Below are 16,766 nucleotides of genomic sequence, written 5' to 3' on the forward strand. Positions count from 1 at the left end.
GGCATAATATAAAAACCAAATTTAGTAATTAGATGAACTCAACTTCATACTTTATGCATTGTTATCTTAAATAAGTTGACTCACAAAATTGAGTTGGGAAATTAGCAGCCCACCATTTCCCACTAGAGGGATAGAGCCAAGCAAAAATGAATCCATCCATACATTAAAAAAAAATTTAAATGTATTCATATATAATATTCCTTTGATTTTTCTCGAGTCCTAATAGCCACCCAAATCATTATTAATTGAATTTATTATTCAATAATAAAATATTATCGGTCGAAGACCACACAACACCACCCTAACACTCAAGAAATTATTTTAAAATTTTTCAGAAATCTTCCTTGAGTTTTTAAGAATTTCAGGGACTTCTCCTAAAGTTTCAAAAATTCCAGGAACAGTTTTCAAGAATTTTAGGGACCTCCCCTAAGGTCTTTTAAAAAACACAAACTGTACCTTATATTTTGTAAAAAAATAAGTTTTTTCAGGAGAGGTCTGCGTTTTTTGACAAATCTCAAGAGAAGTTTGTGACATTTTTTAAACTTTAGGAGAGATTTTTGTCTTTTTATCAAACCTTAGAAAATGCAGGTGTCTTTTTTAGAGTTTTTTTTTATGAAAATATTAAAAAAAATAAAAAACACAAATGCAGAGGGAATGACCAAAAAATACAGAAATGTGTCTAACTAACTTTTCAAAAATCGCTTTGGGCTTTAAAAAAATAAAACAAAAAACTTACACAAAAGTGTGGGCACGAAAAGCAAAAAAAGAAAAGAAAAAGAGCAGGTCAGAAACTGACTTTTAAAAAGTTGGTTCTTGACATACACACCCTTCTAGAATTATTAGCAAGAAAAAAAATATATTAAATGACCAAACCGACTTTTAAAAAGTCAATTTTGTGCTAGAGCCTTAAATTTCCACCATGCATGCATGTATGAGCCATAAATTCTCAATTTTTTTTTTTTTGTTTTTCGTGTCCAAACTTCTGTGTAAGTTTTTTATTTTATTTTATTTTTTAAGCCTCAATTAATTTTTCAAAAGTCGGTTAAGTACATTTTTGTATTTATTTGCTCATTTTCTTTATATTAGTTTTTTTTTTTTATAAATATTTTTGTAAAAAATTCGTCTTTTTTACCCTATTTTATAATAAATATCATATGACAGGTATGCCAAGGGACCCATCTCTTTATTGCCTTTAAAAAATTTGTTGTCATATTAATAACTCTTAAATTTTCTGCCACTGTAGGCCACACAATACAGTACTGACTTTTATTGAAAGCCACCATTATTATTTTTTATTTTTTCAAAAAAAAAAAAAAATATGAATGTGCTGCATCCACAAACTATGGTAAGAACATGACAAGAAAAGGTGGATACCCGGTGCGCTTAGAGTTGTGGGTGTGGTTCAAGTGGTAGTGCGGACTGTGGGAGCGCCTTTCACGAGGTTAGGCGTTCAAACTCTCTCGGGTTCGTTTTCGCTCCTGCATTTCTAAATTTACCCTCTCTTTGGAGTTGTGGGGTGAACTTCAAGAAATGCAGGATTAGTCACGTGGACCATAAAAAGGACACGTGGATACCCTGTGCGTAATTAAAAAAAAAAACATGACAAGAAAGATTCACAGGGAACAAAAAAAAAGAAAAAAGAAAAATAATAATAAATGAAGATATTAAGGTGCCTTTTATATTGATTAGGAATCTTCTCTAAAAAAATATATATTATAATTAGAATATTAAATTCCAATTCATGGGTATGTTTGAATTAATAATTTTATTTGGGAAAAGAAAAAATAAGAACCAAGTTATTTTTATTTTATTTTTATATTAAATATAATTAAAAAGTTAAAATTAAATATTATTTTAAATTTTTTATTGATTGTGTATACGATTTATTTTGATTTTCACTTCATTTGTTATATATTTCTTTCCTTTCTATGATATTTTCTTAGTTTTAAATGGGACTCAATTTTTTTATTTTTTTTTTAATTTCTAGGCAATGCACTTGTGCATGGAATATTTGATCCTCATTTTTTTTGAATTACACACCGGATTTCCACGTGTCTATTTTACGGTCCACGTGACTAATCTCGCGCCCCTTGAAATCGACCCCACAACTCTAAAGGGAGATAAATTTCAAAAATTTATGGGCGAAAACGAACCCGAGAGAGTTTGAACACCTAATCTCGTGAAAGGCACTCTCGCAGCCCGCACTACCACCTGAACCATATCCTGAAGGTATATTTGATCCTCTTTATATGAGGATTCAATTGTTAAATTCAATTTAACTAATTAATGAGCTCTAAATAATGTAACAAAATTTTTTTTATGACATTATTAGCTATTAGCGTGTACTGTACGAAGCATTATATTCATGAATAAACAAAATATGCAATTAATTTATATCTCAACCCACTTATTTAATGAATAAGTTTACTTTTTTAAAAAAGAAAAAATCTCAAATATTTTTTTAAATATGTACCGCACGAGATATTTTACTATTTAAGTTTTTAAATATTATATAATAGGCATGTTTTTGAATTCATGAATAAAATATTATTATAAAATTATAATTTTAAAATATAACAAAAAATTTACGGTACCCTTTTTTTAAGTCATCACCTATTTTATCTCGAGGGTTATTTGCTTAATTTAAAATTAACACATCAGCATTAAAATAAATCAATAAAAAAATGTTTTTTTTTATCAGAATGTTAATTTGCATGAACCTTGCCATGCCTTGATATTGAGTGCAAAAAAAAATTTTGAATTGAAAATTTAGGATATTATCTTAATAAAACAATCTAAAGAATCTAAGTTAACTCATTCATTCAATGAATCAATTTAAAATATTTTTTTTAAATAATCATTAATTTATAAGAATAGAAAATAGAAAATTTTAATTTTGCGTGTTAAATCACAAAATCTATATAATTTGATATGTGTGCCCAAAATTTGGTAAATTTAATTCAAATATTGTAGAATAAATTTATAATTAAACTTTTCAAACAAGTAACAATATTTGAATTAATTTTTTCTATAATTATTAGTCATAATTAAATTAAAATTTTCTATAATAGCTAACATAAGTTGATGTGTTCCATTCTTATATGTATTTTATTTCATTAATGGGGGTGTAATTGTATTCATAATTATTATTTTAAAACTGATTCTAAATAAAATGATTAGCATTTTGAAAAGACCTGGCAAATGATTAGATTTTTTATTTTATTAATGAGAGTATATCTCTATTCATAATTATTTATCAATATTACTGATCTAGGATGTGTATATAATTTATTGACAGCGTTAATAAATTTAGAAATTGAAATATATTTACGCATAACTATTCATGATTAAAATTAAAAAGAATAAAACAAAGCATTTGTATTGTTGTGGAGAATAATGTATAATTTTTAAATAAAATTGTAATATATTGAAACAAATTAATTATGTAAACTTAAATAATTTTATATTGCAAACATTTTTTTAGTCCCATCTTAGATGAAAACCTAATTATTAGGATAAATTTTTTAAAATTATCTATTGATTTAAAATTTTCCAATAAATTCATAATTTGATAAACTAACTAATAATGTTTTTCAATTTACATATAAATAAAATTATTAGTATTTTGAAATTGTACCATAAATTTGTAATTTAACTTTTGTAGCAGCTAATAATAATTGAATAAAATTTTATAATATATTTAATCATAATTTAAATAAAATTTAATAACCGGTTATACGAATTTATATCTACCATTCTAACTAGATTTTTTTATTCTCTAATAAATTTAGAGCTTGAAATATACTACTCACAGTCATTCTTAATTAAATTTAAAATGAATGGGACAAAGATTGACCATTGTCATGGTAAATAAAAAATTTTAGTAGTGCTTGTAAAGCAATTGCATGTGTGAGACTTACTACTTGCATTGTCTACCACCCAAAAGAGAGAAAGACCCAAATACATTTTATGCAAAATACTGACCTTATGTTTGGAAAGGTTCCGAATTTAAAATTGTATTGGATTTGAATAACATGATGTATAAAATTATATTGAACTTTGTCCAGATCCATCGAGATTCAAGTCTAAAGTCCAAAATCTATGCTCTCAAATACTACCTGATTGAACTTTAAGATAATGTTATAATTTTGGAGACAAGGAAAGGGTTAACATTGGGGAAAAAAAAGAGAGCAAAAAGGCAATAAAGAAGAACAAGCCATTACTATAAAGCTCTAACAAGAGATGGAAGAACTCTCAGACAAGCACAACACTATTACACATTCACTGATTTCCCATCAGAGATCATATTTCCAGAGTAGCTGGTTAACCAGGCTGACTACAAGGAACTTAAAAACTTACTTATCTGATAATCAATGGCAGAACATGACCAAAATCTTTCAAATGATTTACAGATTTAGGCATTATAAACTCAGTTCCATACAGCATTTCCAGTTCCTCCACTACAAAGAGGAAAACTCACTTGTCAAGCGATACTAAATGTGGAAGAGAATGAGCCAGAACAACTAGGCTGCAACAGTGTAATTGACTTTTGTCACTCCCTTCTTTGTCCGAATTCGAGTGACCTAAACAAGAATTGCAACAGATGATTGATAGCGCAAGCTTTAAAAGAATAAATAAGATAAAAGTAGCGAAAATATGTTAAAAAAATTGGGGGAAAAGGCTTGAGAAATATGTTTAATGCTCAATGCATATGGGTTCCAAGCCATATTGGGCTTCTGGCAAAGGCACGATGCGCACAGCATTTCCTGTGTATTTTGGAGAGGCTGTTTCTGTAACTTTGAGCCTCTGGGTTCCAAGTTTAAGTGTCGTCTTTACCATTGCTTAAGACTCCCCTTGTATGTATAAGAAAGAAAAGACCACAAGCAACACGATGCTCAGCTCAACTACTTGTGCAGACTAGTAGGACACAATTTGTTCATACCTATGGTCGGAGCATAACAGTAATCTAATTGCCCATTTGACAGCCCTCGTATGTTTGGGAAAAAAAAAGATATTGGCCCATCCCTTTCGTAAAATTAAAGTAGATATATCCTGTTTCAGGCAGCTCAGCAAACTTCTACCAGCAAATTTGTTCTTGGACATAATGTTAGGAGAAGTAAAAAATATCAAGTGAGCCAATCTTATGATAATTTAAGCAGGTTTTTCTTTACTCATTTTTTTCCAAGGCTTAAATGGGGCTGCAGGAAATTCATTGTGTGGGCTGTCTCACAGTTGAGGCAAGCCAAGTAAATAAACGAAAAGCCAAACTACATAACAACTGCAGCCACTGATAAGACTCTTTTTATCTTTTATGATAGGGCAAAAAACACTCACATCCCCTGAGATTTGACAAAAAGACAAAAGACTTTCCTTGAAATTTCAAAAATTCCAAAAACCTTCCCTTGTATTGTTGAGAATTTTCACTTGTGAGTTTATCCTACATTGAAAAATTTGAGTGGATGATGGATGCTTATATATATGGTTGGACCCAAGACCAAATAGGCTTAAGCTTTTGGGTCAAGTTTATTGACTTTTTGAGTCTGATCTTTGTTTTGATGCTGACAAAGTACAAGCTACTTCTGTGTATTTAGCATGTGAATAGGTTCATATTTCATATCACACATAAGAGACAGGAAAATGGAAGCCAAGACGAATCTTAAAGCTCATATCGTGTGGCATTTTCTGAAGATGACAGATGAGCAAAAGAAGAAAGAAGAAGACAGTCAATTTTATTGTAATTGCATTTGGTTTTCTGGTTTGTAATATTTGCATCTCATACATGATAAGGAGTGAATGCTCAAAGATCGTAGACAAACCCTAGGGACCAACACTTTTCACAGGAAAAAATTTTTCTTAATAATTAATTGGTTAAGGTCAAAGATTAGAACTAAAATGAACCTTTACAAAGACTTCGGTCGACCTTCAGTCGATCGACGCCAGATTTTTTGGGCTTAATTTATAAGCCTAGGCCTTGGACTATCTTTAGGTCCCCAAGCACTTCATGAAAAATCTCCTATATCTTAAAAGTTATACCTATGTGAACAAGAGTGACATCTAACTAAAAATCAAGACCTAACTTACATTTTGAAAGGGCTTCAGGCGACCGACCTTAAGGCGTTATAAATGCTTCGATCGACCGAACAGGCCATAAGTTAACACGTTGACTAAGACTCAGGCAACCGAACCATATTTGAACTACTTGTCCACGGTCAATCAAACCTTGAAGTTGATTTTTCCTACCTGCCCTGGCTGATCGAACCATCAATTCAAAATTTCGGTCGACCGAACTCACCTTTTCAGCAAACCGACCTTAAGACCGGGCATCCGAACCTACGAAGGTTTGGGAAACCGCCTTGGGCTCAACTGACCAATCTTGTTCTTAGTCACCCGAGCCCAATATTAGCCTTGTGTCTATTTGGATGACCAGCCCTATGAACAGAGCGACCAAACCCCTCGGGTTCATTAAAATTAACCGCAGTAATTGAGGTTAAAATTTGATTAAACATTTTCAAAAATTCCTAATGTGTCCCTAACAATTGGATTTTTCTCTGAGTCTATATATACCCCTTCATTACTAAAATTTTAATAAGAGATTAGATTGAAAAATCCTCTGAAAATATTTTTGATTTTTTCATTCCTTTATACTCTCCCATACTCATTACATTGAAATTTTTTTTTTTAAAGAACAAATTCATTTACTCTCATTTACTCTTGTTTTTAAAATCATTCCTTAAGAGTATAAGTTGTGTTTCTCCACATATTTCTTTGATAAATATCTTGGGAGAAATATTTTTCTATCTTATGAATCTCTAGCATTTCTATTGCAAATCATAAAGCATCTTACCTTTATTACAAGAATTCGTTTTTGGGCATAACTCTAAAATCTCCTATACTTCATTTTGAAAAATATTTCTGGAGATTGTTTTTGAGAATTTGAAGATCTTTGAAGTATACTTTGCATATTTTTTTTTATCAAAGAACATTTATTATTATTTGAGGCATAAATTAATTTGAGTGCAAAATTCTAAGTTCTCCTACACTTCATTTGAAAAATATTTTTGGGAGAAAATTTTTATTAAGGTTTGCATCTTTGAAGTACTTTATCATGTACATCTAACTCAAAGATTGTATAAGTTATTTTGACAAAATCATATTCTCACATTGAACTTCATTTCATATCATACGTGAGGGCATTGTGCTTATTGTTGTACACATCTGCTTTTTAGAAGCACCTTGGTTGTATGAAAAATATTTTATTTGAATATTGTTGTATTCCCGACGTGTGATCGGAAGAGAGAGACTAACCCTATGAATAGTCCCGAATTTCTCAGACTCGGTTAGGTGAGTACCGGACTGGTTCAGACCCGATTAGAAGAACTGGATGCACCATTGATAAGGTGTTGTGAACGGTGTCACTCCATCCGTAAGTGAACAACTAGTGGAATCCTCTTACTTGTGAGCTTGAGGCGGAGACGTAGGCATTATTGGCCGAACCCTGATAACATATCGTGTGTCTGTTTTAATTTCCTACACTTTATATTCCTACGCATGTATATTTTATTTGATATATTGTGAATGTTACGCATGATTTAATTTCTACATATTATATTTATCTGCGCAATTGGTATTTGCTTAGGAAGACCCTACTGCTGGTTTAATTGAACCTAGGAGAAAAATTTTAAAATTCCAATTCACTCCCCCCCCCCCCCCTCTTGGGAATACACCAAAGTCAACAAAGTTGGTGCTCACCCATGTGTATCAAGTCCACTCATGGACTCCTCCGGTGCTAACAAGTGGTATCAGAGTCGACGATTTGTAACTCTGGGAAAGCGACACTATAGAAAAAGTCGAAGCGTAAAGTTAATTCTCATGACGTACTAACAGTTGGAGAGTGCGGTGATAAGGCCCACTTGAGCAACTATTAGAGAATTGGACTTGCTCCCAAAAGGGAGACAATTTTCGATCAAAAGGGAGCAATTGGAACTCACAAGTAATGGGGAATGATGAGTGTTTATATACATGATTGAACCCAAGACCAAATATGCTTAAACTTTTAGGTTAAGTTGGTGCTCACCCATATGTATTAAATCCACCCATGGACTCTTCGAGTGTTAACAAGTGGTATCAGACCATTAGAGTCGACGGTTCGTAACTTTAGGTGAGTGACATTATAGAAAAAGTTTAGGTGTAAAGCTAATTCTCCTGACGTACTAACAGATGGAGGACCAAGTGTGTGATCCAGGCCAATAAGGATCATCTAGACTTGGAAGATAATTCGAACCGGGTCAAGACGTGGGAATTAGGATTGGTTCGGAAGCACGTGGAATGCAAATCCAAGGCACATAAGGCGCAGTGATAAGGCCCACTTGAACAACTGTTGGAGAATTGGACTTACTTCCAAAAGGGAGACAATTTCCGTTCAAGAGGGAGCAGTTGGAACTCACAAGTGAAGGGAAGATTGTTGATAATTTCACTATACCACATTGAAAAAATTGAATGAATGATGGGTGATTATATACATGGTTGGATCCAAAACCCAATAGGGTTAAACTTTTGGGTCAAATTGGTGCTCACCCATATATATCAAGTCCACCTACGGACTCCTCCGATTTTAACATGTATTTTGTAAAAAGATAAGTCTTTTTAATAGGGGGGTTTTGGTGTCTTTTAGGCAAACCTCATGAGAGGTTTGGGACATTTTGAAACCTCGGGTGAGGCTTGTGACATTTCTGAAACCTCAGGTCTTTGTCTTTTGTCAAATCTTAGGGGAGGCAAGTGTCTTTTTCCCTATCATAAAAGATAAAAAAAAGTCTTATCCAGTTGTAATGTAATTTGACTTTTGGTTTATTTACTTGGCTTGCCTCAAGTGTGAGACAGCCCACACAATAAATTTCTTGCGACCCATTTAAATCTAGGAAGTTTGTGACATTTTTAAAATCTTAGGAAAGATCATTATGTTTTTGCCAAATCTTAAGGGAGGTCATTATTTTTTGTCCTTTACAATATCTTGCTGGTGCATTACATTTGGTAAACTATGCCGCTTCTTTGTTATACCATCCTTATGCTTCAATGATTTTCAGGATCAGAATAAGAGTGTGCGTGTGCATGTGCGCACTACATTATATATAAGGCACAAGACGTGATGATACAAACTACAAAAATATCTGGACGTCGCCACAACAAGCTGGCATGCATTATTCATTATCATTTGCAAGTTGAGGTAGCCAGATCAATACCTTAATACCTACAATCTCTGAAATATCAGAAACGTGGGTCCCCCCACACGGGCAGCCAGGATTGCCACCCAACTTTACAATACGTGGAGTGCTGCTCTGCATGAGTTGCAATGATGGACTATAATTAGTTCATAACAAATTTTAGCACTAAGCATTAAACTAGAGGCAACCAGAAGCGCAACGGATTATGTGAAAGGAAGAAACAACACAATGCAAGACCTGATATGATGCACAGATTTTACCTCAACAAGTAATGCTCTGAACCTAATTACCAGTGATGTGGAAAAAACATTTATGCATGAACTCTGTCAACTGATTCCTCAGAACTTCACACAAAAAACTCTAAACCTTGGAAAGCTTAGGTATTACACAGCCTAATTAAATTGTCAAAATCAAATCTATTGTCCATGTTCTAAACTGTCTGTCAGTACAGATGTAAGATCTTTCAAGTAAAAACAAATAATTTTGTGCACTGATTATGATCATGTCTCTAAAATGATCCAGATAAATAAAAAGAAATTGAAGTAGAACAGATGGGTATAGTCTCATGAAAAAAAGAAAAAGAAAAAAGGAAGTCATGAGGCTAAGAAACCTCCTCATATGGATGTCTCACATCTTTGTTATAAAGATCGTTGCCTCTGACCAGTAGACCTACTGTCAATGGATGCTTTCTCATGTTTTTTGAAGTGTTTCTCCCTTGAAAATTGAAGTTAAGATTGAGGGACTTCTAAAAGTAAATTTTCCTCCTTTATTCTCTAGTCTCTTCTCTTCCTCTTCTTTTTATTTCCTCTTTAAATCTTCTAGGGATACTATTTGCTTGAAAATTGATGGGATAATTGCATTTAGGTCCTTGTAATTTATAGTCCCAAAACTGCCTTTGTTTAAAAGGTTTGTTTGACGTTCATATCAGTAGTACTAAAGCCTGTATTACTAGGTTGAATTTTGTGAGTAACAGATCTATGAACTTTCCATCATTTTCTTTGGTTTTCTTGTCACCTATTTTAATTTCTCACCCGCCAGCATCCTACCAAGTTTAGCAGGTAATAATTGATTTTTGACACAAGAAGGCAAATCAGAGTAGCTACATTATTCTTCTCTAGAAACATTACTGTTTACAACATTCCGGCTACCATTTGCACACAATCTCTTTGCCTCCCAACTTCCTTCTCTTATCTACATCGCTCTGCAACTCTCTTGAATTGGACCACCATTCTTCAACAGCTTCCTCCATGTTCAATCATCACAATCATGTCACCTATTCAAATCATAGCACTGGCCACCTTGGCACTACCAAAATCAGTACCACAGAAAAACATAGGCTTATGTTATTCAGCTCTGGTTTCAAGGATTGGGTTTCTGTGAGCAAACTCATAAAGCTAATAATGGCATAAACAAGCAAGTAAACAATGTGGCATGTGCATGCAAATACACACATACATAATTAAAAAATTTCTATGTTTTCTAGAGGAGTTGCATAAAATACAATGAATAAGCTGTAATTTACTTCCTCAACATTCTGGATTATCTTGGCACTACCAAGCCAATAGATGGTACTGACTACTGAGCATCCTTGTTTCCACAATGTCATCAATTTAATGCTTTTTTTTTTGTTTACCTTCCATATTTTTGTTCAACTCCATTGTAATAATTACATCTTTAAGTAGTATATGTATTTAGCTGTGCCAAAATATAAAATAATTAAAAAAAAAAACTCTCTGTGTGTGTGTGTGTGTGAGAGAGAGAGAGAGAGAGGAAAATGTGGCCAAAAAAAACATATGATATTGCTAAAATCTCATTAGATATGGATAAAAAGGAGCAACATGTCAAATCTCAGAAATTGACTCTTCTCTTCTCAATGTTCAGTTCACATACTTCGCATTTGCTACATCGAATTAGTTGCCTAGCAAATGTAGCATCTCCACCTAAATCACCAAAGGCACAAGTGAAGACATATTGCTAGAAATTCTTTACACTCCTTACCTTGCCCGAAATCAGACAATATAGTGGTTCTCCCTATTGCCCAATACTTGGGCAAAAGAGTGGTTGCCTGCTTGGTTTGAGCTACTGAATTTCAACCTTATTTGACCATATTTCAAACAGCTGGATGAGAAGGGGCAATTATAAGAGGAGGAAAAAAGGAAGTCTTGATGAAGCTTTGGAAGAGGGTGTGAAGCAACAAGCTCTAAATTTGTGCTAGTTCAAGGAGGTCACATATACTGAGTTAATAATACAAGCGAAGTATCTGAACTCAATCTTCAGATTCCGCTCTGTTTTGGAGTCTAGAAAAAAAAAAAACGTTATGTAGTGCCTGCTAAATGCACATTTTGACAAGCCCTTGGCTCATCGTGATCCCACAATGCTTTAAAACCCAAGGACAAGTCTTTTCAATTAAGGGAAGATTTGAGACCTTGACCAAATGTTTATTTGTGAATTTTTGAATATTTAAGGTCCCATTTTCCTAGTAGCTAATCAAGTTATCTGGTAAGATATTTGACATTAATCACCAACCAAAAAAGTTATTTGGCATTAATCAAGACTCTTATTGTCTAGGATTTAATTTCCTATTTTATTTTAGTTCCTAGTTGACTTTATTTTGAAAGTTCTTTAGGCATTTGATGAAATCTGATTTTTGACTTTTGGAGTTGGTTAAAGCCTTAAAGGCCTTCATTTTACCAGGTCAAACATCCTTTTGGATTAAAAAGATACAAGAGTAAGAATTCTCCCCTCTCTTCTCCTTCTCTTTATGTTTTCTCTCTCCTTGCACTATAATTCTAACTTGCAAATTAGTATAGATAATGCTCAATAATCAAAAGGACATGTAATAGACGTAGGCTGAGCTGGGGAATTTATCATGTCAGCTATAGCAAGACAACGACAAGAAAAGCAATTCAACATTGTTGACAAAAGATTGCATGTGATTGAACACTGTAATAATTGCATTAGCCTTGTCTGAAAGATCAAATTATTTTGCCCATAGATTTGAATGTGTTTCAACTTTGAAAACATGGAGTGCCATTTTAAAAATGCAAGACTAGTTTTTCATTGCTAGAAACATTGCTGACAACATGGGTAAGGTGGAAAGAAAGGTCATACCAGCCTACCATTTTGGAAAATGTTATTTAGTTTGGTCTTCCAACAGTGTGGGCCTATCTGCTTGCCCAGAAAGGACAAATATTCAGCTTGCCCAGGATTGATTGGATTTATCCTGGTGCATGATATTTCCAGTTTGCATGTGTAACCCAGACCAAGTCTGATCTCACTGCGACCATCAGGGTTTTTAACTTATGCTTCTGATGACTTGAATGTATTCATAAGTACATAGACATACTTCCTTGTGTACCTATACATACACATGAATACATAGACATACTTCCTTATGTACGCACACACACACACATATAGGCACCCATGCCACAAGGTTATAAAATTGTCACATGCCCTCATGAGTCATGCTGTTGCCTTTCACTAATCATGTTTCAACTACTCATCATGTTTGAATTTTAATCGTACAATCACTTATGTTAATATACTGATTTATTCCCATAAACCCAGTTATTAAAACTGTCAGAGAGCCACCTGCTTGCACAAGTGCTTGGCTCTGGCCATTTATCTCCATGTATTATTCATAGATCATCAACAAATCTGCCAAGCTCAAACCTAATGTTGATTGCAATATATAAGAACACTGAATCACATAGCAAACTATCCACAAACACAACAGAATAAGTAATCCACATGCTAATTGATTGTTGATTCTGACCGTGGCGATATAATCAGGAAGGCAACCACCGCACAGCTCAGAAGCCTCCTCATAAGGTACAACAGCAGCAAAAACCTGAGCAAAGAAGACAACCAACATAGCATTAAAATCAACCTAGAAGAGGAAAGAAGGGGAAAGAAGGGGAAAGTTTATATAACATACTTTCCCTCCTCTGGAAATTAATGCATTAGCTTCTAGCTCCAATTCCTTTTGCTTACTCTGCAACTCATCCTGTGGAACTGTGCCTTTATATTCAACAAATGACCTGGCAAAAGATAACCATCTTTAAAGCAATTTCAAGAAAACTAATGTGCAAAGGAAACAACTTTGCATCCACATCATATAAATCCATAAAACATGCAGATTTTTTAAAGATTTAATATAGAGCTGTTATATACTTTACACCATGACACTGATGCTAGAAGCTATTTTTAAAAATACTAAATATCAAAATAATAATCTACGAGAGAGTCACAAAACATTTTATAGAATACATCATTGTACACAGCCACTAAGATTTATTTCAATAGCTCTCCTAAAATTATCATATCATGTGAGTTTGTCACTTTAGCAAGCTTGGGCACAAACTTAAGCAATCAAATCTATAGAACAGACAAGAAATATTACAGATTAACAATTATGCAGCATCAGCATTAATATTATGCATTAGAATTTATCAAAAGGAAAAATTGAATAAAAATGCACTTAGCAGATGGTCTAAGATCATACCCATCAGGGAAATGGTAGCCTTTTCCAGTCTCTAAATAACCCAATCCTATATTTTGCATGCATATGTCAAGCAAATGGCCGGCTGAGTGAAGCCTGAAGGAAAAAAAATATTAAAAAAGAAACAAATAGAGGAAAAGTGTAATCCCAACATATAAAATATTTTGAGGGCAAATAGATATAATGAAACCGCCAGAGCAAATGGCAAATGAGTAATTCTAAAAATTAAGGCTATTCTAAACAGAGGGAAAAAAATTTTACAACTGAAGTTCGGAAAGTAGATTCTATAAATGTGAAAGGCAGCGTTTTAAATACATGCACAGGAACATAGACATGTATAGATGATGTATGCATCAATAGATTGACCCTGTTACAGCCTTAAGTGTAAAATCATGCATATATTTCTTTACAACACTTAATGGTTTCATATTTCAAGGAATTGCCAATATATAATAATGAATGGTTTCATATTTCAAGGAAGTCCAACATAAGATTCTAATTTACCTAACATAAAATGAGGGAGATTTATTGAAAAAGAGCAAGAAAATAGAACTGCTTTGGATGGAAACAATGTAATCAGGATTGAGCTTTTTCATTAAAATATCAAAAAATAAATAAATAAATAAAAATGAGGGAGGCTTCTTCCAGGGTATGCTTCGCTGTCTAGGTCTCACCGCTTATAGTCAGTTCTAAGATGAGCTTAAAGCGCAGTGAGGAAAAAGAAAAAAAATGATCCATATAACCAGCTACGAAATAGTTGCATAAAGGATTTGTTGTTGTTCTTGCTTCTTGGAGGAACAGCATTTTATGATGAACCTCAAAACCTAGAGGATCATTTGTCGAAGCTGCCATGAATTGATGTGACACATTTGCCAAGGAACGGTTTGCAGTAGCAAGAGACACATTTGATGTGTTTCATTTGGTCCCTAAACCCCATAATTTCCATTAATCTTGTAATTACCATTCACATGTGAAGCTATATCTTACCAGTTGCTTACAGAAGTAACCTACGTGGGGTTAAACTAGATAAATGGTTTGTATATTAATGATCACATGGTTGTTTTTCTTTCCTTCCTTCTTATTCACAAGGTATACAATGCATAATCATCCATGCTTTCAGCTGCCATAATAATAATAATAATAATAGTTCCCTCCCCTGAAGACAAGTTAATTCAATCCATGAATGTTATATACCTAGAATTGAGTTTGCGACGAGGTTCGTCAACATGTAACACAACTTCTTTCCCCTTCACCAGTATGGAGCTTAACTCCCCCTCAGAATTCTCAACAAATCCGTAGTGGAAAACCTACCACAAACATTTGGTAAAATTATCAAGGCATATTTACTTTTAAGAATTATGACTCCATTTGGTGGGAGGAAAACATTTTTCCAGCTGTGTTCAGTCCAGAGGAAAAGGTATTGATGTGCTGGTGTTACAACATCCCTCTTGGCTCAACCTTCTCTTTGATCCCCATAAGAGAAAATTAGGCCCGTTTAATTGTGAAAAACATTTCCCATTTTTTTTATTTTTTCACAAAATTATAAAAATTTCAAGTTACTTTTTAGTTTTCCAATAGTCGTATAAAAAATATACAAGACTTTGTTTATTGTGGAAAGGAATTTTTTATTTTTTATTAGTAGACTTTAAAATAATTACAAAAAATGTAACTTGCTTTTCAATTTTTTATAAAAAAAAAAATTATACAAGATAGCATGTAGAGTCATGGCTTGAATTTAAATTTTTGTCAATTTAGAAGAAACTCAACATATAAACGATACATATCAAAGTCTAAGATGCGAATTCAATGCTCTCATATGCAAAGTAAGAATTAAAAATCAAGAAAAATATTCAACTTTTCTAAATAAATTTATAAAATTGGAAAACACGATGATATTTTGGTAATTATTTGAAACATTAGAAATGGAAACTAAAGCTATTTGGCAACTATGGCCAAACTTTGTATTATTGTTTATTTATTTCACAATATTATTGGAAAATTAAATAAACAGCCAACTTTTTTATAATTTTTTGGAAAACTAAAAAGAAAACTATTTTCCAGAGTCTTTAGATTTTTTTTTTTTTGTACTTTTTTTTGGGGGGGGGGGGGGGGGGGTTGGGGAGGAAAAATTTCCCGCAGAAAATATTTTTCATCCAACCAAACAGAGTCCAAAAGGGGGGAAACATACAAGAGCAAGAATAACAGAACGAGATGAGAATATTGAAATTGGGGAATGAGGAAACAAACAGACTATGCCGTCTCTCGATCGAACATCTTGGACGATGAACTTGACGTGGTCAGAATCGCAGGGGATGATGAAACCGGTATCGGCGGGCTGGCCGCCGCCTTGGGGATGAAAGATAGTGGAATCCAAAAGCAGGGCAAGCCGACCGTCCTCGACCTTCAAAACAACACAACCCCAAATTCTTCAAATCAAAGTAAGCGGAGAATTTCCCCAAATTTTAAACAGTAGCAGCAGAACAGCTAAAAGAATAGTAGAAACCTGAGTAGAGGAGAGGAGGGTGGCGGTGGAGTGGAGCTTGCCCGTGTCGTCATAGTAGTCCAGCTTCGTGGGGGTGCAGCTCTTCTCCATCGCCATGCGAGTTTGCTGCAGCCTACAAGCTTCTCCAACCACCGGGTCTTCGCAGTTGGAGGGATTTTTTTGCCTTCTTCTTTGAAGTTTCTTAATTTTACCTTCAGTCAAATAAAAGCATTTTGATTTCTGAAGAGGTCCCACGTCTTTCAAATGTGAGAACTGAAAAAGAATTTGGAATGGAATCCGCAGGTTAAACCCACAAGTGAAAATGCAGCCGCCTTTTATTTGTTTTTTTTTTTTTTTTCAGGTTAAAAAAAATCCTCCTCCCCGAACAAATCACCGTCTCGTGATATGTGCCGTCCAATGTTACTTTCACTTTTATTTCATTTATAATTTGATGAGCTAATTAATTTATTATTTTGAGTTCAAGCATAAACCTTTTTCATCAAAACTTAGCCATAATTTTTATGTAGTAAAAATAAAAATATAATATCTTATGCGTGTATTG

At 33.4% G+C, this 16,766-nt stretch overlaps 1 protein-coding gene across 3 annotated transcripts; it reads right to left on the minus strand.

Annotated features, from left to right (window-relative positions):
• Positions 1-4,204: 4,204 nt before the first annotated feature.
• Positions 4,205-16,555, minus strand: LOC131152147 (uncharacterized). 3 transcript variants are annotated; one of them, XM_058103825.1, is made up of 8 exons: positions 16,226-16,555; positions 15,974-16,123; positions 14,917-15,029; positions 13,726-13,818; positions 13,159-13,261; positions 12,997-13,071; positions 9,237-9,332; positions 4,205-4,583 (listed from the first exon to the last, which is right to left on the minus strand). In XM_058103825.1, exons 1-8 carry the CDS (start codon positions 16,319-16,321, stop codon positions 4,524-4,526), a joined length of 786 nt encoding a protein of 261 aa, XP_057959808.1. In that variant the 5' UTR covers positions 16,322-16,555; the 3' UTR covers positions 4,205-4,523. The 3 variants fall into 3 exon arrangements, with proteins under 3 accessions (XP_057959808.1, XP_057959809.1, XP_057959811.1); XM_058103826.1 differs by lacking the exon at positions 13,726-13,818 and having other exon boundaries at positions 16,226-16,491; XM_058103828.1 differs by lacking the exons at positions 4,205-4,583; positions 9,237-9,332 and adding an exon at positions 10,269-10,508 and having other exon boundaries at positions 16,226-16,491.
• Positions 16,556-16,766: the final 211 nt, after the last annotated feature.

This window comes from Malania oleifera, chromosome 3 (genome assembly GCF_029873635.1).
Source record: "Malania oleifera isolate guangnan ecotype guangnan chromosome 3, ASM2987363v1, whole genome shotgun sequence".
Classification (NCBI taxonomy): Eukaryota; Viridiplantae; Streptophyta; class Magnoliopsida; order Santalales; family Ximeniaceae; genus Malania; species Malania oleifera.